We start from the raw sequence: 27,529 nt of genomic DNA on the forward strand, positions 1-27,529 counted from the left end.
GTTACCTCACTTTCTTTGTCAGACAGTGTTTTAACCCAAAATGAGGAATTCACATGGGCACTAACAAAACATGACATAAGAAGTACCCCCTTGAAAATGCCGTGCCTCAATTGTTAGCTAGAATGTCACACATCTAATGATTCGTGTTTATTTTACCATAGTCCAATTTTCAATTCCTTGAATACTTGCGTTCCTCAATGTATCTGCCGTTTCATTCTTCTATAAGAAGGCAACTTTAAAATCAAACGACCTTTTTTTCATATTTCAACTACTTAAGGGGCTCCGGAACGCCCTATACTTGCAATGTTAAAATAACGCTTATAAATTACATCTTTCCTCACAAAGTATTTGAGGTAGGAAGTTGAACTTTTTACAGATTATTTATTGGAATATGGGCTACAACTTAACACAGGGATTTTACAAAATTTTAGTTCAGTTATTAAAGATGATTTTTTTTCAATTGTAATGAAAATTCACAACATTTTTTTGCAATTTTTTATTTATATATTCAAAAATATACAGTTTTTTGGAAAAAGGCTGTGTTAAATTATGCAGAAGGTACTGTGTAACATTTACTGAAAGTTTGAAACAAATATGTTTGGAATATCCTTAGAAAACATGTAATTAGTATGAGAAAATAAAAGTTTTGAGAATCGAGCGACAAAGATTGGAATAACTTTTTAGTGCATTCCAGGTCCATAGGATGGATTATCTTCATCCTCTGCAAACTCCTCCTCCAGCTTCCTCTTGTTCCTCCTCCTGTTTACTCTCGCTTGTATTTCTAGACTCTTTACAGCCCTGTCTGCAGCCCGAAGGCGTTCCTTGTCTAAAGCAAGCATCGCTCGTAACATGTTAGAACCTATCTTCATTCCCATATTTCTAAATACCTTGCACCTTACAATGTTGCCATCATTGAAAGTCGCAACAGCATCATACACACCAAAGTGAAGTGTTTCTATTCCAACAAATACAGTCTTGGGGATTCTCGACCATATAACACTATTTACACTTTCATTGGGGTTTTGAGTTTTTCCGTGAATACACTTTTTCAACAGTTCAGGTGCTGCTAAGTCTCTGAAAATAGATTTTATCACCTCCATTACTGCATGAGGCAGACTATGCTTATGAGTGTACACTTCACCAGTTAGCAATCCTTTGTTATATTTACACCAACTGTCTTCTTCTTTGGGACACAAGCTATGTTGGGGATTTTCATCGCCTTTATTGTTTACAGTAATAACACATACCTTTGGCTTTCCAACATTTCTCCCTTTCTTAAAAGCCTTCAGAGGATTTCTAATAACTTTACTTTTACTCATTATTATACTTCAACAAAACAGAGACTCAAGAAACAGAATTAATTACGAATATTTTCGAGATAATGACAGAGTAAATAAACATGAAACAATCGACAATCACACCAGCGATATATATTGAACCATCACAGCCACAACACATACTTTATCTCACATCACTAAAATGTACCTGATGAACACGGACGTTAATAATAACACCATTTGACAGCAGTTTAACAGCGCCACAGTGGGTCACGCCCATGTAGAACACATTTCAAAAAAAATTTAAAAATAGTTGTAGTCTTCGGAATTGAATAAATTATATATCTATTAAAAGGTAATAGTCTGCAGATTCAGAAAACGCAAAAAAGTAAAAATTGAACTTTTCATGATTTTGAGCCTTTCCGGAGCCCCTTAACGCCACAGATTACTTTCGGCATCCGCTGCCAAACAGAAGTGATTAATAAACTTTTACACACACATACGTTTTGCTCATAGATGTTTTCTGATGTGTACTGCTTCACACACAACGGTAAGGGGAGGTTATCCACAGAGTGGCGCAGCAGCTGTCGTCCTAGGGGATCTGGACAGGATCAAAAATGAGATTTTCACTCTGCAGCGGAGTGTGTGCTGATATGAAACTTCCTAGCAGATTAAAACTATGTGTTGGAGGGAGACTCGAACTCGTGACCTGTGCCTTTCACAGGCAACTGCTCTACCAACTGGGCTACAAGGGCACAACTCGCGAGCGGTCCTCACAGCTTGGTAGAGAACTTACCCACGAAAGGCAAAGGTCCCTAGTTCGAGTCTCGGTCCCGCACATAGTTTTAAAGTTCTAGGAAGCATCATATCAGGGCACACTTTGCTTCAGAGTGAAAATCTCATTCTGGGAACATCCCCCAGGCTGTGTCTCTGCAATATCCTTTCTTCCAGGAGTGCTAGTTCTGCAAGCTTCGCAGAAAAGCTTCTGTGTAGGCTGGAAGGTAGGAGACGAGGTACTGGCAGAATTGAAGCTGTGAGGATTGGTCGTGAGTCGTGCTTGGGTAGCTCAGTTCGTGGAGCACTTGCCTGCGAAAGCCGAAGGTCCCGAGTTCAAGTCTTGGTATGGGACACAGTTTTAATCTGCCAGGAACAACGGTTCAAATGGCTCTGAGCACTATGGGACTTAACGTAAGTCCCCTACAATTTAGAACTACTTAAACCTAACTAATGTAAGGACATCACACACATCCATGCCCTAGGCAGGAAGGGAATCCGGCCACCCCTTAAACATTAACATGCCCAATTCGATTAACGATGGCTGACCCTGCATCACTGCGGTACAAGGCTCCAGTGATATATCTACACTACTGGCCATTAAAATTGCTACACCAAGACGAAATGCATATTATAAACAGGTATTCATTGGACAAATATATTATACTAGAACTGACACGTGATTACATTTTCACGCATTTTGGGTGCATAGATCCAGAGAAATCAGTACCCAGAACATCCACCTCTGGCTGTAATAACGGCGTTGATACGCCTGGGCATTGAGTCAAACAGAGCTTGTATGGCGTGTACAGGTACAGCTGCCCATGCAGCTTCAACACGATACCACAGTTCATCATGAGTAGTGACTGGCGTATTGTGATGAGACAATTGCTCGGAAACGATTGAGCAGACATTTCAATCGGTGAGAGACCTGGAGAATGTGCTGGACAGGGCAAAGTCGAACATTTTCTGTATCCATAAAGGCCCGTACAGGACCTGCAACATGCGGTCGTGCATTATCGTGCCGAAATGTAGGGTTTCGCAGGGATCGAATAAAGGGTAGAGCCACGGGTCGTAACACATTTGAAATGTAACGTCCACTGTTCAAAGTGCCGTCAATGCGAATAGGAGGTGACCGAGACGTGTAACCAATGGCACCCCATACCATCACGCCGGGTGATACGCCAATATGGCGATGACGAATACACGCTTCCAATGTGCGTTCACCGCGATGTCGCCAAACACGGATGTGACCATCATGATGCTGTAAACAGAAATTGGATTCATCCGAAAAAATGACGTTTTGCCATTCGTGCACCCAGTTTCGTCGTTGAGTACATAATCGCAGGCACTCCTGTCTGTGATGCATCGTCAAGGGTAACCGCAGCCATTGTCTCCCAGTTCATAGTCCATGCTGCTGCAAATGTCGTCGAACTGTTCCTGCAGATGGTTGTTCTCTTGCAAAAGTCCCCATCTGTCGACTCAGGGATCGAGACGTGGCTGCACGATCCGTTACAGACATGCGGATAAGATGCCTGTCATCTCGACTACTAGTGATACGAGGCCGTTGGGATCCAGTACGGCGTTCCGATTTACCCTCCTGAACCCATCGACTCCATATTATGCTTACAGTGATGGGATTTCGACCAACGCGAGCACCAATGTTGCGATACGATGAACCGCAATCACGATAGGCTACAATGCGACCTTTATCGAAGTCTGAAACGTGATGGTACGCATTTCTCCTCCTTACACGAGGCATCACAAGAACGTTTCACCAGGCAACGCCGGTCAACTGCTGATGTGTATGAGAAATCGGTTGGAAACTTTCCTCATTTCAGCACGTTGTAGGTGTCGCCACTGGCGCCAACGTTGTGTGAATGCTCTGCAAAAGCTAATCATTTGCATATCACAGCATCTTCTTCCTGTTGGTTTAATTTTGCGTGTGTAGCACGTCATCTTCGTGGTGTAGCAATTTTAATGGCCAGTAGTGTACTTTCCCTAAAGGCCTTCAAGCAATTTTTATTCTGCAATTTATGCATTCTCTTTCTGTTGTTTTCTGAAAATGAGCGTAGCGGAGCAGATGTGGAAATACTGAATCGCTGTTGTACGTTTTAAGCTACGTCTTAGTGGAGATGGTTTGCTGTAGCCTTTGTCCGACCTGCCAAGAAATGCAAAGTGTGTGTGTCACGCGCATGGCTATGATGAGTGCATGAACAGTGTAGCGTTGGATTTGTGTTGTTACGGATGAAGGGAAAGCAAGGAGGTCGCCGAACTTGACGTCCTCTTGCGACGGGCGTATCTGCGTATCACCATCGAACAGTGTCACAGGCTCTCATTTCATGAGGCAATGCGGAGAGTTTTGGAATTTAATCCAGGACATTTGTGCAAAGACCAGTAGTCAAGAAGTTTACAACATCGCCTCCCTCCACTTGCCAACCAAATACTGGCAGTGAATATTTTCTACCACCAGGATTCTAACACACGCACCTGCAAGCAAAACGCCTCTGCAGAAACTTGCATTAGCCACCTCCGCCATAAAGGCGGTTTTTTGCTCTTGTAAGCTCTCCATTTCAAATTTTACATTGATTGCGGTTTATTTAGTTGTTCGGAGATCGGATTTTGAGGGAGACAACTTACAACAGATCACAGTCTCCCTATTGTCCGCGACGTGTCTGTAGTTCACAGCCAAGGGATTGATAATTCCGCATGATCATGATCTGCTATAAATATACGAGGTCCATAAACTCAGTTTATTGATTAACAATAATGAATGTTCCTAATTATGCCTTCCACGCCCATATTTTTGCAATCAACGCTGATAATTTGTCATTCAGGCGAAGTTAGCATGTATTTGGTGCTGCTTCTTTCCTCGCACACAGTTTCAGAGTTGACTACTGTCACCTACTGCGTGTTATTTGCCGTAATTTCTAACTATTAACTTCCGTTTTAGTCACATTAGAAGGGCTCACACTCGCTCCTGCTGCTTAACTTTTATATACATCATTATTAATTAATAACCACACAGTTCTTCCTCTGAACACCGTCTTTAGCATTTACTGCAACGAGCCTGATCTTTACTATCCGAACAACACTTCTGGCTCCAGACACGTGGGCTCTCCAGTCTTTCTGTGCAATTGCGCGAAATATAAGGCCCCAAGTACTGCTTCCATCACTTCGCTGTAAATTTTTACTACTTCATTTTCGATATTTTGGTTACACATTATTTTGATCTTGCTGTAATTAGTATTGAGAATTAGTTCTACAGATTCTGTGTCACATGCATTGTCGACCTGCATCTGCACTAGAGACAGATAATAATTTGCTGGCCATATTCATTCTGATGCCACATCTTTTGATAAAACTCTAATGTAATTTGCATTTATTCAAACTGCACGACTTGTTCGTACATAATAAATTCCTCATTCCGTAACTTTTTAAAAACAAGTTTCATAGACAGTTTGTCTCACAAGGAGAGGACACGAGACGGGGCAGAAACTGGACTACACATTGGAATGTGACAGGCATGTACACTGAAATGGCAGAGACCATCCTCTGGAACAGGGCGGTATCAGTTTGAGCACGATCCACTGAAACAGACCTAACGCCAGCAGTGGTTAGTTTCACAAGCCCGTTTCTGGCAGTGGTGAGTCGGCCAAGTGTCTACGATGTCAAATAGATGTGGTTGAGTTGTTCGATTCAGTACCAACTGCGTGATTATTTTATTGTTTTATTTTCGTAAGTGAGGTATACGCTGTGCTATGCGACAAAAAATAAGTGAAATAACCGATGAATTCGTTAGACACCGGGCTATGGCTACTAAACATTTGAAGAACCAATATTGCAAAATATTAATGACATAAGCGTCACCTTAATTTTTTTTAAAATTAAATGCCGATATGGCAAGGTATCCCTTCAATGTTCATGATGTAAGGACAATTAATTTAACCAATGCTTGTAGTAGGTCTATCACTCTAAGTAATATAAATGTAATACCACAATAAATGAATTGTTTCGCATATGCTGCACATTAAATATGAAATTATATCTATTTTCTATCTCTGCTGTCTGTTTAGAAACCATGTTAATAAAAATAAATGAAAATAGAGCAAGAATAAAGAAAGAGAGTATAGAGTCAAAATACACTTTAGATTATAATCGAACACATGCTTCTCCACTTTCTGAGGACTATATCTCTTTAACGAGAGTCCACCACTGTGGAAGACTTTAGTACGGTTTACCTCGCACCTTAAACTACTTCTCCATTAGTCTGTTCACCGAATCCCATCATCGACCCCAAGCTCTTCCCTTGAAAGTTCTCTGCTAGTTTTGTAGCCCACTTTTGTCTGGCATAACCTGTGAACTTCTTGCTATGTTAGTATATATGGAAGTTCGTACATAATTTTACATGTACATTCAGTGGTATACGTGGATACTGTTAGCATAATGTGCTGCGAACAGAGTTAGCAGCGAAGAAGTAATGAATTAAAGCGTCTTGCTTGATGCTGAAGTTTTACTGCGTAAACAGCAAAAAAGAAGTAAATGATAACCTTGATTCCTTTCATCATTCTAAGGAAGAACATAGAGACCTCTCGAAAGAAGCTGATATAAGCATGCGTATTCTAATAGTGATATATGTAAACAGGCAGAATACGGCGCTGCGGCCGGCAACGCCTATATAAGACAACAAATGTCTGGCGCAGTTGTTGGATCGGTTACTGCTGCCACAACAGCTAGTTATCAAGATTTTTACCAAGATTTAACTGAGTTTGATCGTGGTGCTGCAGTTGGCGAATGAGCGATGGGACACAGCAACTCCGAGGTAGCGATGAAGTGGAGATTGTCCCATACGACAATTTCAAAAGTGTACCGCGCCGCGAATATCAGCAATCCAGTAAAACATCAAATCTCCGATATCGCTACGGCCAGGAAAAGATCCTGCAAGAACGGGACAAACGACGAATGAAGTGAATCGTTCAACGTGACAGAAGTGCGACCCTTCCGCACGTCATTTCAGTGCTAGGTCACCAACGAGTGTCAGCGTGCGAACCATTTAACAAAACATCATTGATACGGGCTTTCGGAGCAGAAGGCCTACTGGTATAACCTTGATGACTGCACGACACAAAGCTTTACGCCTCGCTTGGGCCCGTCGACTCCGACATTGGACTGTTGATGGCTGGAAACATGTTACTTGGACAGGCGAGTCTCGTTTCAAATTGTATCGAGCGGATGGACATGTGCGAGTATGGCGAGACATCCTCATGAATCCATGGACCCTGCATGTCATGAGGGGATTGTTCAAGCTGGTGGAGGCTCTATAATGGTGTGGGGCGTGTGTAGTTGGAGTGATGTGAGACCCCTGATATATCTAGATATGACTCTGACACGTGACAGATACGTAAGCATCCTGTCTGATCACCTGAATCCATTCGTGTCCATTGTGCATTCCGACGGACTTCGGCAATTCCAGCACAATGATGTGGCACCTCACAGGTGCATTATTGCTACAGAGTGGCTACAAGAACACCCTTCTGAGTTTAAACACTTCTGCTGGCCGCCAGACTCCCCAGATATGAACATTACTGAGCATTCCTGGGATGCCTTGCAACGTGCAGTTCAGAAGAGATCTCCACCCCCTTGTACTTTCACAGATTTGTCGACAGCCCTGAAGGATTCACGGTGTCAATTCGCTCCAGCTCTACTTCAGACACTAGCTGAGTCCATGCCACGTCGTGTTGCGGCACTTCTGCGTGCTCGCGGGGGCCCTATATGATATTAAGCAGCTGTACCAGTTTCTTTGGCTCTTCAGTGTTTGTATGAAGTTTTTCGAAAATCGCTAAGTGGTCTCATTTACGAATATTGTATGAATGTAGTCTGGGGAACTGATGTGTCGTTAATTACACTGCTTAAAGCTGTATCCAGTTTCTAGCTGTAATGGCCGGCCGGAGTGGCCGAGCGGTTAAAGGCGCTACAGTCTGGAACCGCACGACCGCTACGGTCGCAGGTTCGAAGCCTGCCTCGGGCATGGATGTGTGTGATGTCCTTAGGTTAGTTAGGTTTAAGTAGTTCTAAGTTCTAGGGGACTTATGACCACAGCAGTTGAGTCCCATAGTGCTCAGAGCCATTTGAACCATTTTTCTAGCTGTAATCATTGTCTTAGGGTGTTAAACCTGTAGCATAAGGTTATAAACAAAAGTTTATCGCAGCATTTTAAATTTTGTAATTCAGTCAGTAATTGTATGAAATGCGGATACCAAATTTTTGTTGCCTCTAGAAGCTATTAGAAAGACAACATGTTTTATTATTTATTTTATGGCCTTCATTGGACCACTCTAGTCAAATATACAAAGTTGTAAACAAGTTGTTACACAGGGATACAGTATGGCTCAACAATAACTTAATATGATATTTAGGTAATATAATTATTAGAGTCTATTCTTATATGAAAGGTGTTTTGCTCTTCTGTCTGCCCACTATTTCTTCATTCTTTCAGATATTTTCTTTCTTTCTTCATCTGAGACCACTCTTCCTGTAACTCTTTTATTGATTTTCATTTGTAGTCTGGTTTTCGGGTCCTGCAGTATTCTGGTTTTCTCTGTCTTGTTTTTTAGGTCATCTACTGTAATTTGGAGTTCTTTTATATCTTCCTTAATTTCTGTGATCCATTTAATGTCGCTCTTGCTATTCCACAATTTTTGTATTATTTTTTTACTAATTATGTTTTCTGTAGTTCTCACCAGATGTCCAAAGAATGAGATGCGTTTCTTCCTGATCGTGCTCATGACTAGTTCTATTCGCTTATACACTGTTTCATTTGATGCTATTCTCCAATGTCCATTTATTTTATACTGTTTATTTATACATATCCTAATTATTCTTCTTTCTATTTTTAGTATTCTACCAATTTCTGCTGTATTAGTTGTTTTGAAGATAGTTTCAGCTGCATACGTAATTTTTGGTTGTGTAACTGTTTTATAGTGTTTTAATTTTGCGTCTATAGATAGGCTTTTTTTGTTGTAGTATGTAGTTTTGGTAATGTAATTTGCGTACTTCAGTTTTTTTTTTTTTATTCTGTTCTGCCATGATGGCTTCTCATATAGATTGTATGTTATTATTTCGCCTAAATATTTAAATTTATCAAAAATTTTGATTTCCTGTTCTATTATAGTTTTGTTTGCAAGTGGTGGATCAGTTAGCATAATCTCCGTTTCTTCAAATCATATTCTAAGGCCTACCTTCTCTGCTATGTCTTGTAGTGATTTCACTTGTTGCCTGGCTTCTTGAACGGTGTTGGCTAAGAGAGCAAGATCATCAGCGAATCCCAAGCAGTTTACGCTAATATCATCGTTTACACTTCCAATTCTTATCATCTTTGGATTGTCCTTGTAACAATATATGCACCAAGAACAATGAACCGTGCTGGCCGTTTAGTAATGTAGATAGGTTTTGTAATCCACCACAAAATAATTGGCAACGTGATCTCAAATATGGAAGCAACAAGAAACGAGGCAGTTTTTCGACGGTTTACCTAACGTGTAAGATGAATGCCGGGCTCCTTCCCAGAATACTGGAACGCGGCCAGAGGACGATCTCTGCGCCTTTCCCACTCCAGCCGAGCTCAAAGCACTGCGTCACCGTCGACCTCGCTCTCGGAGAGGCGTTCAACTCTGGCATTCCTCGTCCCCCCGCACCTGACCTTCGCGCCGGAACAACGCAGACGCGCCACCGCTCCAAAAGGAAGTCACCGCAGCGCGTCACAGAGATTCATACGCCGCCCTGCGGAGCTCCACTTGGACAAGTGGCGACGCATGCGAATGAGGACCGGCGGGGCGCATTACCCGCCATTAGCGCGGCCACTTTGCATTCGGCGTCCGCTGGAAGCGTCCACCGCGGCCATAAATCGTGGCGTCGGGAGCCGAGGCGCGGTCGCTCCCGGTAAGGAGAAGCGACTCCGGGCCGGCTTCTTGTCTCGGGCAGTGCGCGGCATTCCCGGAGTCGGCAGGTGAACACAAGGCGCCCGGCCTTGGGGGGACCGCTTCTTGCGAAGAGACCAGCTGCGCTTCTGTCCCCTCTCCTTACGCCCGCGAGTCACTGCTGGCCGCTGCACAGAAACGCAGCTTTTGTTGAAAACTAACTCGGAGGTTGCCTTGAATTTTTCTGGGAACACCTTCCGTGAGGTGTGCGAAAGTCTGCGAAGATGTGGCAGCCTATTCTTCCTCAAGAGGCGAAACCAGAGGAGAAGGCTGAAGTCTGCAGTGACGTTGACATTCTCATCTCAAATTAATGTGATTTACATCAACATCTGCATTTATACTCCGCAAGCAACCCAACGGTGTGTGGCGGACGGCACCTTATGTGCCACTGTCATTTTGGGATTCGTGCCAAGCGTTTGCTAGAGTCCCTTGGTGTGGAGCGTGTGGCACCCCAACTCCAGGGTTTTACCCGCCTGCCTCCCTGATTGCTCCAGAGGCCCAGAGTCCTTTTAGACTTGTCAGAGTACCGGAGGAGCTGCACTCCTGCGTTTGGTTTTACCTCCTTATTTTACGATATTTTAAACCAGCATCCCGACCATGTACCAGTACTTACGGATGGCTCTAAACAGGGTCACTCTGTCGTCAAGTTACGGCTTCCTACGGCGTTTACCATATTTAATGCCGAATTGTTCGCGATCTTGCGGGCATTGGAGCAGATGAGATGTGTTTCCAGTCTTAAGTTTCTCATCTGTTCTGACTCCCTGAGTACCCTTCAGACCATGCAACACTTGTACCCAGTGGATACGGTCGTCCAGAACATACATGATGCCATACTCCACCTGCAACGGCAGGGGAAGGAGGTTTCTTTCTGCTGGGTGCCGGGGCACGTGGGTATTAGGGGAAACGAACTGGCAGATGTGGCTGCCAAAGATCCATGTTCTCTCCCTCAAATTCTTGAATGTGCCGTCCCCCTCCATGCTGTTACCTCCCTTTTGCGTTTCCGTGTTATGCGTCAATGGGAAGAGGAGTGGCTGGCAGTTGGTGAAAATAAGCTGCGTCTGGTCAAGGCCACCACGCGGCCATGGCGTACGTCCTACCAGTCATGCAGGCGGGATGAGGTTCTCCTCACTCGCCTCCGCATCGGGCAGAGTCCCTTAACGCATGGTTTTTTACTCCGGCGGGAGGACCCCCCAATCTGCAGTGCTTGTGGCGTCCAGATTACTGTCCACCACATTTTACTTGACTGTCTTTTATTCTCTGACCAGAGGGCGGTGGTTTCCTTGCCACCGGTTTTGCCCTCTATTTTGCAATACGACGCAACGACTGTGGTTAAGGTCTTACGGTTTTGTGTCCTGCCCAATTCGTTGCCGCGGATTTTAGGGAGAGGATTTTAATGTGCTGCTGGGTGACTGACTCACCCAGGTTTTAGGTAAGAGTCCGCCAGTCACGATTACCTACTTGTTTCACTTCGATTTCTGATCTCTTTTCCTTGTGTTTCCTTTCCTTTTTTTAGTGCATTTCTTCTCCTCTTGTTTTGCCTCTGTATGTGAGGATTTGGAACTGCGTCAGGTCTGTGTCTTTTAGCCGTTCTCCTTGTTCGCTGTCCGTCTTCGTCCCTTCACCGCATGTGTTGCTGTTTCTATGCGTTTGGGCGCTGATGGCCATGCTGTTTAGCGCCCGAAAACCTCAAACCACACACACACATTATCGCCCTTTCCTGTTCCAGTCAGGCCGGCCGGTGTGGCCGTGCGGTTAAAGGCGCTTCAGTCTGGAACCGCGTGACCGCTACGGTCGCAGGTTCGAATCCTGCCTCGGGCATGGATGTGTGTGATGTCCTTAGGTTAGTTAGGTTTAATTAGTTCTAAGTTCTAGGCGACTGATGACCTCAGAAGTTGAGTCGCATAGTGCTCAGAGCCATTTGAACCATTTGAACCTGTTCCAGTCACGTATGGTTCGCGGGAAGAACGACTGCCGGAAAGCCTCCGTGCGCACTCGAATCTCTCTAAATTTTACATTCGTTATCTTCTCGGGAGGTATAAGTAGGGGGAAGCAATATATTCCATACCTCATCCAGAAACGCACCCTCTCGAAACCTGGCGAGCAAGCTACACCGCGATGCAGAGCGCCTCTCTTGCAGAGTCTGCCACTTGAGTTTGCTAAACATCTCCGTAACGCTTACGAAATAACGCTGTGACGAAACGCGCCGCTCTTCTTTGGATCTCCTCTATCTCCTCTGTCAATCCGACCTGGTACTGATCCCACACTGATGAGCAATACTTAAGTATACGTCGAACGAGTGTTTTGTAAGCCACCTCCTTTGTTGATGGACTACATTTTCTAAGGACTATCCCAATGAATCTCAACCTGGCACCCGCCTTACCAACAGTTAATTTTATATGATCATTCCACTTCAAATCGTTCCGCACGCATACTCCCAGATAATTTACAGAAGTAACTGCTACCAGTGTTTGTTCCGCTATCATACAATCATACAATAAAGGATCCTTCTTTCTATGCATTCGCAAGACATTACATTTGTCTATGTTAAGGTTCAGTTGCCACTTCCTGCACCAAGTGCCTATCCGCTGCAGATCTTCCTGCATTTCGCTGCGATTTTCTAATGCTGCAACTTCTCTGTATACTACAGCATCATCCGCGAAAAGCCGCATGGAACTTCCGACACTATCTACTAGGTGATTTATATACATTGTGAAAAGCAATGGTCCCGTAACACTCTCCTGTGGCACGCCAGAGGTTACTTTAACGTCTGTAGACGTCTCTTCATTGATAACAACATGCTGTGTTCTGTTTGCTAAAAACTCTTCAATCCAGCCACACAGCTGGTCTCATATTTCGTAGGCTGTTACTTTGTTTATCAGGCGACAGTGCGGAACTGTATCGAACGCCTTCCGGAAGTCAAGGAAAGTGGCATCTACCTGGGAGCTTGTATCTAATATTTTCTGGGTCTCATGAACAAATAAAGCGAGTTGGGTCACACGATCGCTGATTCCGGAATCCATGTTGATTCCTACAGAGTAGAGTCTGGGTTTTGAGAAATGACATGATACGCGAGCAAAAAACATGTTCTAAAACTCTACGACAGATCGATTTCAGAGATGTAGGCCTATAGTTTTGCGCATCTGCGCGACGACCCTCCTTTGGTTTCAGGTCTAGACAATGGGCCGGCCACTTCGTTTCTGGAATGTTACTGTCCACAGACCATTGACTCACAAATGTTGCATTATGGCAAGTTGCAGCGTCATGCACGATCTACAGAGGCCAGTAGATTGTCTACATGAGATACGTAAGGATTAAAATTTTAATGTTTCTCACAAAAATATTGTTATTATATACTTTAAAGGAAAGGTCCCGATCGTTCCAAAATAGTGCTAAATGTGCATGCTTTAGAACAAATTTCGCATTTTAACTCCAGAGGTTGAGACGTAAACTACTACGTTCAAAATAACATTAAGAAAAATTGAATAAATATGAAGTTATGTGAGGGACAAAGGGCAGAATGCTATGGAACACAGTTTGGAAAGAAATGAAAACAAAACTGGATGCAGTAAAGAGTGCACCTGTTTTGACTGCTCTGAGTCCCGGGCAACACGAAAGCAAGGCGAAACGCGTGTAATAGGCCACGTATGAGAGCGTGAGGGATAACATAAAGACTGAAGACAGCAGAACTTGGTTAGAAATTTATTCATTTAACAAATTAATCTACAAAATGGAGGAAATGACTAAAACATAAAAAAGCAAGAGCCCTTCTTTGTCTACCGAGGCTTGTGCCATGAGTCACACATGGTGTTTATATTCATGTATGACGATTACATACTACTTGTTTCTTGGTGGAACAGGTATCTCGTTATACCGAGTCCATAGCACTCACTGCTCATGACTTTAGAGTAATGTAATGTGATAAATATGATCGCATTATCCATATATGTATACTGTCTGATTCTGTCAGTTTCTATTGCATATGACGACCGATTATTCTGGGATAATTTGGATCATTGTAACCTGCTCATAAAAACTATGGTGCCATATGGCAGTTGTACACTAATCAATGTATTGGGCGATGATATGAAGGTGGCTTGTTGATAAGACGAAACTAGTAATCAAGAAACATTAATTTTAGATCTAGACAATCAAGGGTTTGCTGAATGAACGGCCTTACCTCATTAAAGTTCACTGTTTATCAATAAGCCTCATGGGACCAGAAGTTCAAATGGTTCGAATGGCTCTGAGCACTATGGGACTTAACATCTGAGGTCATCAGTCCCCTGGTACCAGAAGTATGCAATGCTTTGGCACAAGGACTAAAGGATTTCATAACGAGAGGTTTGAAATAAGAATACAGTTTCTATTTCATTTTTGTTCACACCACTGTTTACACTATCAACTCCTGCTTCAGGTACTTCAAACTCACACCATGTAGTTGAAGAGCCATTTTCGCTACGTTGCTCTTTATATCTGGTATAGTTACGAAAACTTCGGAATTTCTTGTACGTTTCATCAAAGACTGATTTTTGAGTTCTTCCACACTAGTTTCCCAACTATTTTTTCAGGCTGTGATCCTTGTATGCATTACTTTCGACGTCCCTTAGCTTTGGTGGTAGATGTATCGCATGTATAAAATTCGTAGTTCTCTCGTTTGTCTACTTTTCCATTGTTGTTCAGAACAAGCTCATGACAACAAACAACTGTAAAACATGTGACTGTATGTACGTGCAGGAACTTTCGAGCAAAAGTGGAATGATATTACTTTCGTTGAGACACGTGACCGACAAAGATAGGTCTTGGCCTGCGTTATAAAATATTCTCCACACTTGGTGGACAACACTCGCAACCTCACGGCATCTAACTGCAACCGAGTGCAGTATCAGCAAAATTTTCCAGCCGTACCACAAAATGTAATAAAACAGAGCGCCTACAGCCGTCCTTGTTATTTATTATATGGCTGCCAGTTTCGGTGTTTCAGTGCACCATCTTCATGCCTTAACTGACGCTGTGGGGTTTAACTCCATTCGTATACACGAGTCATCAGTGGCCAACATCTATGAACTGGTTTCCGCAGACTACCTGTAACAACGATGTCATGTCTCAAACCATCAATTACCCCGCACCATCTAATAACGCCTGAGATGGTGCACTGAAACAACGACACTGGCAGCCATATAATAAATAACCTCACAAATCGGCTATAGGTGTTTCATTTTAATACGTAAGTGCACGGCCGAAGTCCCTCAGACATCCAATCAGAAGGATGGACATGTAAATGCTGCAAAATTTCCGTGTATTGCAGCCATATTGCAGCAATGTAGACGGTAATGCTAATGCCGCTAAAACTTGACGTAAAATATGGCCCACCCAAACGCACCTCAACCTACAGTTGGCCCCAATTTCCTTCAAGATGTGGCGAGTATTGCTCTCTAGTCTCTTAGTTAAGAGAGGCAGAACATTCGTAGCCCTTTACGATCGTCCAGTCTTCCGTTTGTCTGCGACGGAGCCAGTTTCATCAAATTTTTCGAGATCGGTTGTCTGCATGTGTGGCGTTTGCTGAAATACACTAGTAGCTTCCAGGACGAGCTCCATGGGTTTAGGCTACGCTAACGACATTAGCTTTCAAAACACCTGTAAGGAAGAAACATTAATCAGAACACGAGAATGAATGTAGCTATGTTCGAACTGAAACCACCAGTTTTCCTCGTATAACCTAATTGTCTATACGTCTGATATGTCGCGTGTTCCCCTTCGATTTGAAAATTACGAGTTGCATCGAAGATGGCGGCTTCCAAAATGGCCATGTTGATAGCACAGCCTCACATCTCACACTACTTGACTTTTATATATCTTTATCTAGCTGGTTTTTTTTTTTTTTTTTTTTTTTGTTAAGTAATGTTGGGCACCATATACCTTATGTTCACATGCAGACGGCTGTCTCCGTATGAATCTGAACACGCTGTTCTAATCATGCGTAATGCGGTCGCTCACCTTTTGTACGAAGAGGCAAACCGAGGGTGTTTCAAAGGAATGTACATATTTCGAACGCACATTTTTATTAACGTGTAAGAAGTACCACTATGAAGTTTGGGACACATATTTACGAATCTTTCAAGTTTAGATTACAGATATTCAATATGTCCTCCATCAGCGACACGAACAATACCAGATCGACCCTCGAATTCCTCCCATACTCGGTGAAGCACTCATGTTAATGCAGCATGGTTCCGGTTCTTCAACTCTTCTAGGTTCTGTTGTGGCGTTGGTGCATAAACGATCTTCCTAAAAAAATCCCACAGGAAGAAGTCACAAGTGCGTCAGATCCGGTGACCTTGAAGGCCAGCTGGAAAATGTTTTCGCAGCTGTTTGAGACCAATCCAGCGGGTCAATACAGTTTCATTCAGATATTCACACACTTGGCGATTCAAGTGAGTGGTTGCCCCGTCTTGTTGAAAAATGAAGTTATCCTCCTTCAGCCTCGGGAACAACCGGTTTTATAGCTTAGCAAGATACTGCTAAGATAAGAGGAATGGGCCGTAAGCATATGTCTAGGATATCGCACGAAATTTCGGTGTACATGTTAAGTGTGTGGATGTTGGTACTGTAGGCCCTAAATTCGTACATTGTGTTCTTTTACTTTGGCACTAACGTGACAAAGCGCCTCATAGTGAACACAATGCGTTTTGCGTATGTGTTATCATTATCTACATCTGCATACATACTCCGCAGGCTACCTACAGTGCGTGGCGGAGGGTACCCTGCACCGCTACTAGTCATATCCTTTCCTAATACACTCGCAAATAGAGCATGGGAAAAACAATTGTCTACACGCTTCCGTGTAAACGCTAATTTCTCGTCTCCTATCTTCGTGGTCCTTAAATAAATTGCATGTTGGCGGCAGTAGAACCATTCTGCAGTCAGTTTCAAATGACAGTTCTCTAAATTTTCTCAGTAACGTTTCGCGATAAGAACATCGTCTTTCCTCCAAGGTTCAAAATGGTTCAAAATGCTCTGAGCACTATGGGACTTAACATCTGAGGTCATCAATCCCCTAGAACTTAGAACCACTTAAACTTAACAAACCTAAGGACATTACACGCATCCATGCCCGAGGCAGGATTCGAACCTGCGACCGTAGCGGTCGCGCGGTTCCAGACTGAAGCGCCTAGAACCGCACGGCCACCCTGCCGGCTCTCCTCCAAGGATTCCAATTTCATTTCAAGAAGCATCACTGTTACAGCTGTGTGTTGTTCAAACCTACTGGAAACAAATCAAGCAGCTCAATAATAGGTCGCGCTAGCGTCTTATAAGCGCTCTGCTTTACAGATGAACAATACTTTCCCAATCTTCTCCCCGTAAACCGTAATGACTATTCACCCTCCCTATCCTGACATGCTCGTTCCATTTCGGATCGCTTTGCAACGTTACGCACAATTATTTAAACGACGTGACTATGTGAAGCAGAACAATACTAATGCTATATCTGAACATTATGGGTTTGATTTTCCCAAGCATCGGCATTGACTTACACTTTTCTATATTTGGAACTAGGTGTCATTCATCACACCAACTAAAAATGTTGTCTGAGTCATCTTGTATCCTGCTACAGTCATCCAATTCCGACACCTTGTCGTATACCGCAGCACTATCACCAAATAGCTGAAGATTATTGCCCAACCCATCCCCTAGATCATTGACGTATATAGAAAATAATAGCAGTCCTGTACTAAAAAATTGTCTACAGCATTCTGAAGTGCGTCAGAAAATGCCACAAATTTGAGTTTGTCGTGATGACGTCAAGGCTTTAACAGCTATAACCTGTGCGGCTTCATAACCAACCGATGTCTCTAAACACCCCAAATTGTTGTTGTAGGCAGCTGTAACTCCCCGTTGGTATGACAAGTTGTTTTAGTTGGACTACGTTGGAAAGCGGTTCGATTTGGTGTGACATTTTCGTCGGAAATGTGGTGAAACACGTATGTTGTGCGGCAGCGATGCTGAGACATTGTAGAATCTCTGACCAGAGCAGTTGCGCTCGACTCGCAGTAGCGAGCAGTCAGTCAGTCTGCAGTAGTCAGTCCTCAGTAGTGCTTGGAGTCGGTCGCGAGCAGTTGCGAAGGGTAGTCTGTGAGTAGCAGTAGCGGAGAGCAGTCGGCGGGCGTCGGCACCGCAATGGTCGAGATACAGGATAAGGTATATTGTTAATCAGCCTCGCGCTCAACTAGCAATGTTAATTAAGTGTAATTTTCTGTAAAAATCGCCCCCAATAATAATTTTGATTTTTTGAAAGCAATTTTTTAACAAAAGTATCATTTGATTCCCTTGCATTTCCTTAAACAAAAAATTTCAGTTAACTTCAAAAAATTTAGTTATGGCGATACATCTATTGCAAGCTGTGCCGCAGAATAAGAGCAGAATTTTGACATGCAGTTTCACTAAGGTAAGAAATTTATTCTCGTTTCGCACAGGGCAAACACCGACTTTTCGGTTGAATTGAGTTTAGGTTATCATTACAGTTTCATTATTATGGGATTAGCGTTCATTATTTAATGGGAACTTGTACTTGAGTCAGATAGCGAGCTTTCATTTAATTGTCTTTGCCATTAATATTCTTGTGGGGAGTTTACACTTAGCTGTGACTCCATTCATAATAAATATTATTCTTTTTAAAATTTTTGTGGGGAGGTTACACTTGGCGACACCCGGTCCAGGATCGTATTTCGTAGAGAATCTTTTGAAAAACAGTCAGATATCTGCTCTTATTTCTTAGATATAATTAGGATTTGGCGCAACGCTTTTACTAATCTTGTGACTTTCTTTCTACAGGTCAACGGCAATTCGTTGCTCTGTTGTATTTGAGTGTTGCTTTTTGCATTGTGTTTATTTATTTTGTGAATAATTGTGACTGTTGTGAAAATGCCGCGAAAGACTGTGAATAGTGTATCGCGAGGTATTATGAACGAAATAAGTGAATTAAATAACTTCACCAATAGTACTAGTGACACGCAGTGTAATGATGACAATCCTGCGTTCACTGACAATCAGAGTGTTCCAACCTCTAATGATGTAGACCTTAATGATGAACAAACGAACTCGATTGTGTCTTATGTTGATTTGACGACAATCGATGACGCGGGGCGCCCTATTGTAATGAGCGCTGCCCAGCTTAACACAACCGGATTACTAAATTCACGTGACGAACAGACAAATTTGTCTAATGAAAATGAGCAGGATACACAAAGTACGACGGATTTATTTAATTCCGAAATAATGTCTGACAGTGTACATCCGACTGACAAACCTTTTTGTGAATCTCAGAATAACCAAATGGTTACAGAAAGCGAGACAATTTTAGATCCACCATTAAACAGCACAGTGAATAAAATAGGTAATGTTACCTCGGATCAATTGATGGCATTATTGCTACAAGTTCTTGAAAAACAAGACAACACTTCCAAACAGTTTAGTGAAAAATTAGACAATAATGATGTAAATCTCAAACAACTTAGTGAACAGGTCAGACAACAGAGTGAAAAACAAGACAAACTTAGTGAACAGGTCAGACAACAGAGTGAAAAATTAGACAACAATTCCAGGCAGCTTAGTGACCAAATTAGAGCCGTTGCCGCGCAATGTCATGACACTAAGGAACAGTTACGCGAGGAAATTGAGGCTTGTTCAAGAAAAAGTAGCGAAGAAATTAGGTCTGTAGCTCTGGAATTAAGGGAAATGCAAACAGCCACAACAGAAACACTTAGAGCGGAAATCAGTACAGTCGCTAAACAATGCTCGGAAAAGGCTACACAATTACGCGACGAATTTAAAGCAATGACAACAGAACTTTCGCGCACAATGGATGAAAAGATTGACACGAAATTCGAACAACAGAACACACAGATTAACGAACGTCTTAGTCTTCACATACAGAACAGTGATACGCGTTTCCGCAAATTTATTGATGATCAAAATAAAGTCAAACGTCAAGTCATGGAAACAATCACTGCTCAGAGACAGGAAGACAAACGTAAAATGTTTGCGAAGGCAAAAACGTATGTAGACAACAATATTGCTACAGTGTCGGATAAAATTAATACCATCGAACAGTCAAACACAGAATTACGTGACGAAATTTCTGATCTGAAATTGAAAACAGACACATACACAACCGACTTTCAAACAGTGACCGACAGACTCGAACAATTAGAATTAACACAGGATTCCGATGTTACAAAACTGAACGAAACTACAAGTAAATTGCAAAACCAGATTAATGCCACTGACACTAAAACCGATGATCAGGTTAAAATACTGACTGAAAAATATGATGAGTTGGCCAGTCGTATTGACGTCATCGAAAATACTAATGACAATAAATCAGACGATACTTCACCGGTTTCATTTAGTCAAACACCGGAATTTCAAAATTTACAGCAGACGATTAATGAGATCGATTCGTCTAATAACACCTTGCGTAGAAAACTGTCAAGTTTACAGCAAGAAGTAACAGAAATGAAAAGTATTTCAGTTAATAACGCATCACAGCAGACGCCATTTTTCGAACATTTGCCAGACTCACGCAACGCGTGTAATTTGAGTAATCTACAGAGAGTACGGGACTTAGATTCCGAACAACCACAGTTCAACAGATTTTCTTACAATCCTGAACCTGTTCCATCTCACAGAGATGATAATTTCGATTACAAACATTTTCTGTCAGTGAGAAAGTTTAAAATATTTAAAAACGACAGAACACAGATTCACCCGCTAGATTGGATACAACAGTTTAGCTTTGCTTTTCCACCGACTTGGCCTGTAACGCACAAACTGGAATTCATTTGCAGCTTTTTGGAAGGCGAACCGGCAACTCGTATGAGGCCGATCGCGAGGCAATGTTACTCAGTGGAAGAATTTCAGAATGCTTTTCTATCAGCGTATTGGTCGAAGACGACACAGCGCGGAATTAAAGATCAGTTAATCAGTTTACCGAATTATGAGAACTCCAATTTTCCCAGTGTGACGCAATTTTTTGAGCACATGGTGCAACAAAACCAGTACCTAAGTGAACCGTACAGTGAATCCGCCCTCATACAATTATGTATCTCTAAATTACCGCGGTCATTAAGAGTGTCACTTCTGACGGGTCAGCAAAAAGAAAACATTTCGGCATTCAGGGATCTGTTGCAGCTTTTAGAAGTGCAGCAATCGGATTATTCTTTTGTAAACAAAAATTTTTCATATAACAACCAAGGTCAACAAACTTACAGTAATTATGATCAGGGACGTAATTTCAATAGGAAAAGTAACAGACGCTTTAGGAATGACAACTACCAGAACTTAAATCACAGACAAAATACTGATTATCAATATCGTCAAAATTTTCAGCAACAGGAACCACCTTTTAGTAACAATAGACGTTTTCCACCACAACAGCATGAAAGTCAGCCGGTTGGAATACATAACCAACAATGTAATACACAAGGTCAACCCAACTACAATGTTTCGCCGCGTGCACGTATAGTCCCTGATACAACAAATAGTAACGCACGGCAGCAAGGAAATAACTACGTACAGAGAAGACAGTTTTTCAATTCCAATCGCAATGCACCGTATAGGAATGACTATTACGATAGACGTAAAAATAATGACGATAGTTTTCAGCGTACATCTAACAACAGTCGGTCATACCAACAGCAAAATTATCCACAAGAACCTATTCTCATGAACGAACCCGACAGTAGGTATCATCCAGAGCGTAATACGTCTGGAAGAAGTAATAGAACTGTTCAAATAGTAGAAATGCCACAACATCCTCCTGATAATAATAACACGTCTGATAGAATTTGACTAGATACTGTACAGGACGCATCTTCCAATAACACAAGCACTAGTTTTGACACGCAAAATGTTGTTCACGAGAATGTAATTACGTTTGACGACATCAGAGACACTCTTTTGCAGGAAAAACCAGTTGTTCAGAAAACCATTTCACATCCTGTCATCGAAATTAAAATTGGTTCATCGAAATTTTCAGCAGTAATCGATTCCGGATCACCTATGTCAGTTATAAATGAGGAAACTTTTAACGAGTGTAACAAAGAAAACACCTATCCCACATTACCTTTAGGCAAAACGAAAGTGAAAGGAGCAGTATCGAGTAAAGGAGTAGACGTTAAATTACAGACACATTTGTCATTTTGTATTGGAGGTCACACATTTCACTCAAATTTTTGGATTGTTCCTTTATTAACAACAGACGTAATTTTAGGTACTAATTTTCTCGTACAACATGACGCAGTGGTCGATTTTCAAAATTCCTATTTAATGTTGAAGGATGAAAATGTGCAATTGGCTTTAGAATTTCAGCACTCATTATCTGCGGAAGAACAAACAATTAACCGCACAGAGGTCATTTCCGCAACACGTAACATAGACTGTAGTTCCACATTGTTCACGGATACGTACGTACATAACTATAATACTCCAGACGAAACTGACTACGACGTAATGCAAATGATTTCTGATAAAGTTAAACAAAGCAGTGCAAATACAGACGATGAACGAACGCAATTACATAAAATTCTTTTACAACAAGCTCCAGTTTTCGACAACATTCCTGGTACTATGTCCGGTTTTATGTACGAATTTCAGGTGAAACAACACGACACATTTAAAGCAAAGCATTATCCTATTCCGTATATTCACAGAGAACAAGTCAAAAAGGAATTGCAGGATATGCTCGACCAAGGAATTATAGAACCAGCAGTTAGTCCGTACATAAACCCGCTGCATATTGTTAAGAAAAAAGATGGCTCACTTCGCCTTGTACTTGATTCACGTCACATTAATGACATTATTATTAATGAAACAGATCGACCACAGACATTAGAGGAACTTTTACAGAAATTTCATGGTACAGCTATTTATTCTACATTAGATTTGAAATCGGGATTTTGGCAAATTCAACTTCATCCGAATTGCAGAAAGTACACAGCATTTCTCTGTTTTGGTGACTGTTATCAATTTTGCAAATTACCGTTCGGCCTAACTATTTCTTCTGCAGCTTTTATTCGCGGTTTGAACACAATACTTCCGACAGAACTTAAAGACAGAATTACGACGTACGTAGACGACATTCTTATCGCAGAAGCTAACTGGTCTGAACATAATCTGATTTTAGAACGACTATTGCAAACTTTCCATGCACAAGGTCTCACAGTTAACCTCAGTAAATCGCATTTTGCTAAAACTTCTATAAAATTTCTTGGACACGTAATTTCAGCTGAAGGCATTGCGCCTGATCCAGAAAAACTTCAAGCTCTACGTGACATTACTGTTCCTACAACAAAGAAACAATTACGCAGTTTTTTGGGCTTAATTAACTTTTTTCGCAAATTTATTCATCACTCTGCTTTAGACACACCTAGATTATGCCAATTAACAGGTAAAAATACTATTTGGTCATGGGATAAGCAAGCACATTCTGAATTCGTGAACCTAAAACATGCTTTGTTGAATGCTCCACTTTTATCGCACCCAGATCTTACCAGAAATTTTTCCATTGCCACCGACAGTTCCAACACAGCTTTAGGCGTACATATTTTTCAGGAAATTGAAGAAGATGGTTCTACAGTAATTAAAAACATCGCATTTGCAAGCCGCATTCTGTCACCTGCTGAACGAAATTATTCCGTCACAGAATTGGAAACGTTGTGTGTTGTATGGGCTTTTACGAGATTTAGACACTTTCTTTATGGCAGACATACGACTGTTTACACGGATCACAGAGCTATACAATTCTTACTTTCGGCTAAATTTACTCATGATAGATTAAGCAGATGGAAACTGTATTTACAGGAATTTAATTTTACGATAGTTCACATTCCCGGCACACAAAATGTTATAGCGGACGCACTTTCGCGTTCTCTCAGCAACAATCAGCAAGACGTAGCAACCAACTTCTGCAAAGCAAATTTCAGTATCATGTACATTCAGCAAGTTGCATTTGAAAATTTTATTTCGTCGTCATTACAGGACATAGCAAGAGAGCAAAGCAAAGACAATGTGTGGAAAGAAATTAAGCACCTTTGGCAAGATAAGAATAATGTTACGATTAGGAACCACTACACTGTACGCAATGACATTCTGTTTCGCCGCTCTCATCCAGACAGTAACAATTGGTTATTATGCATTCCTGACGAACTGGTTAACAAATTAATTTGGTACACGCATTTAAGCTACGCACATTACGGAGCAAGAAAATGTTTTCTGATACTGAGACAGAACTGTTATTTTGCCAACATGGAAAAACGTATACGACGAGTTTTAGCGTCATGTAAAATTTGCCAGAAAGCTAAGTCTGACACCACTTCACACATTCCTCCATTATATCCCATTGTACCTGTTAAATTAAGACATATGGTCGCAGTAGACATTTTTGGTCCAATTCCGAGAACTAATAGAGGTTTTTGCTACATCTTTGTCGCTGTTGAACTCACTTCAAAATTTGTTACCTTCACTCCGTTACGCAAAGCTACTGCTAAAACTGTTTCGAAAGCATTTGTAAAGCATTTCTTATTTCATGTAGGGCATGTGATGAAAGTAATTTCTGACAATGGATCACAATTTCGTTCTGCTATATGGATACGCATGTTACGAGCTAGAAACATTTCTCCGATCTATATATCCAAGTACCACGCTTCTTCGAACCCTTGTGAACGACTAATGAAAGAAATTGGTAAACTGTGTAGAATATACTGCCACAAAAGACATGTTAATTGGGACACACACGTACACTCATTTCAAGATGTAATTAATTCCATTCCAAATGAATCCACTATGCTATCTCCGTCTGTTATACTGAAAAACGTTGAACCACCAAACAAAATCAAAGAATTAGTAACATTTCCTACATCTCGTCGATTACGACACCACGAAATAATTGACATTGCGCTGAACAACATCAAACGTGCCGCAGAGCGCCGGAGAAGACAGCAAAAACAGGTTTGTAGACGCCGAGACTTTCACGTTGGACAGAAGATATTAGTACGTACACACTATTTATCCAGCAAATTAAAAGGTAAGTGCAGTAAATTTGAACTTCTATACGCAGGTCCATATCGGATTCGCGGCATTCCTCACCCCAATGTTGTACACGTCGAAACTCTGAGAACCAGAAAATCGAAAGGCAACCATCATGTGTCAAACATTAAACCCTTTATCGAATGAAACCACTTTACGATGTAACATGCTATGAGGCCGTTTACACATTTTATGACCACTTATGCAATTATATTCACATGACTAATTACTGATGATTATCGTATTTTTTCTTGGCAAGTGCCCGGCAAGGTAAGGTTAGCAGGTCGCTTTTCTTGTCGTTACACATCAGACCGTGCACATTTTTTCAGATGAACTTACACATTTTATGACCACTTATGCAATTATATTGACATTACTAATTACTGATGATTATCGTATTTTTTCTTGGCAAGTGCCCGGCAAGGTAAGGTTAGCAGGTCGCTCTTCTTGTCGTTACACATCAGACCGTGCATATTTTCCAGATGAACTTACCCATTTTGTGACCACTTATGCAATTACATTTATGTGACTACCTATTGATGATTATCGTATATTTTTCTTGGCAAGTGCCCGGCAAGGTAAGGTTAGCAGGTCGCTTTTCTTGTCGTTACACATCAGACCGTGCACATTTTTTCAGATGAACTTACACATTTTATGACCACTTATGCAATTATATTGACATTACTAATTACTGATGATTATCGTATTTTTTCTTGGCAAGTGCCCGGCAAGGTAAGGTTAGCAGGTCGCTCTTCTTGTCGTTACACATCAGACCGTGCATATTTTCCAGATGAAATTACACATTTTGTGACCACTTATGCAATTACATTTATGTGACTACCTATTGATGATTATCGTATTTTTTTCTTGGCAAGTGCCCGGCAAGGTAAGGTTAGCAGGTCGCTCTTCTTGTCGTTACACACTAGACCGTGCATTTTTTCAGACGAACTTACGCATTTTATGAATAATTATGCAATTCTCTATAATGACGCATTAATTTTATCAAATTCTCTCTCCATTGAAGTCTCTAATTATCGCATCTATTAACTACACTACATATAAGCTGAACACAACGAATGTCACATTTTGTCTTTCTTATGTATGTACGATTGTTTTCATGTTTTGTTTGTATGCACTGTGAACTAGTTAAGGTATAACACACACCATTTGACTTTGACATTTTGCCTTGTGATATCTCAACATCGTGACTGTTTTACATTTTCCTTTTTGCTGCTGCATTACGATATTCTCTGTACACTTTTTGCCTTTAAACACTGTCTGTGCTTTGAGATATTACGTTTTCTGTCATGTTATGTTGTATGCTTAATTGAGTCACCATTAACCAGTCACTATTTAATGGGTATATGATTTAAATGCAAGACATTAATCTTTGTTCATCAATTTCAGAAATAAATGATGCGTACAGGAAATGAATTAAACAGAAGTGGGAATTTCACCTATGGAATAAACGAAAGAAGATGCAATAAGCTAATGAGGACGAGTAAATGGATCAGAATTAACAAGCATTAACCAGAATATATTATACACATCACAGAATAGCAGTCTTAACTAATTTTTTCTTTCAGAATACAAAGCGATTGATGCAAGCTGTCAGACAGAACTACACATTTTAGTTTTAAGTGATGAAATATGCTAGGGATTAAGAATAGTTGTGTGATGAATAATGAAATGATTTTTGCAGATGATAATGAATGCTGATAATGAACAATGATGAAGAATATGGTACTATGAATAATGAAGTTTTTGTTTACAGGTGATGATAATGATGGAGTTATGATGATATGAATAATGAAGTTTTTCTTTACAGATGAGGATAATGTTGAAGTTATGTATTTATGCTATGTAGTTATTTAAGTATTTGTTGCAGTTTACTTTGACAGCAGGTGTTATATTGCGTAGTAGGATGACTGAAGGTTTTGGAAAGGACAGCTATGGAACACATTTTTTATACACATTTCACTACCTGTTAATTCGAAGTTCACTACTTTTCAGCATAGTCTGCGTTTCTTCTTTCAGCTCAATAATCCATTTTGTATTTTTCTTTCAGGAGAAGCTTTTTATGATACTTACTAAACTTGTTACTTATTATACCTGTTCTAGTACTTGCATTTTTTTTTTTTACCCACTTGTGTCTATCATTTATAAATGTGATAACCTTGCTACAGCTGACTCATGACGAATGACGTTACACAATCTTTTCATTTATAGGAACAACCTAGAAGCAATTTTTTCTCTTATTTCTTCTTGCTTTCCCTTATAATTACCCAAAGCAATGCATTGCTAGCAGAAAAAACAAAATGTATTAACAGTCCCAGATAATGTCACTAGTTTATGATAATTCTGAATAACACTGATCAGCTCTGAATAGTATGTCACTTGAATAATGACTTCTTAATGATA

The 27,529-nt window shown here is 41.2% G+C and overlaps 1 protein-coding gene across 3 annotated transcripts in view; it reads left to right on the plus strand.

Annotated features, from left to right (window-relative positions):
• LOC126202873 (retinitis pigmentosa 1-like 1 protein) overlaps positions 1 to 27,529 on the plus strand; it is a 97,155-nt gene that overhangs the window by 11,333 nt on the left and 58,293 nt on the right. Inside the window, exon 1 of one of the 3 annotated variants that reach the window (XM_049936908.1) lies at positions 18,188 to 18,223. The exons of the other annotated variants lie outside the window; for them this stretch is intronic. Within the exon in view, the coding sequence (XP_049792865.1) occupies positions 18,203 to 18,223 (21 nt within the window). The 5' untranslated portion in view covers positions 18,188 to 18,202. Of the gene's footprint in view, positions 1 to 18,187; positions 18,224 to 27,529 lie in introns of those variants that run through there. 3 annotated transcript variants of the gene reach the window in all.

Source organism: Schistocerca nitens, chromosome 9 (assembly GCF_023898315.1).
Source record: "Schistocerca nitens isolate TAMUIC-IGC-003100 chromosome 9, iqSchNite1.1, whole genome shotgun sequence".
Taxonomy (NCBI): Eukaryota; Metazoa; Arthropoda; class Insecta; order Orthoptera; family Acrididae; genus Schistocerca; species Schistocerca nitens.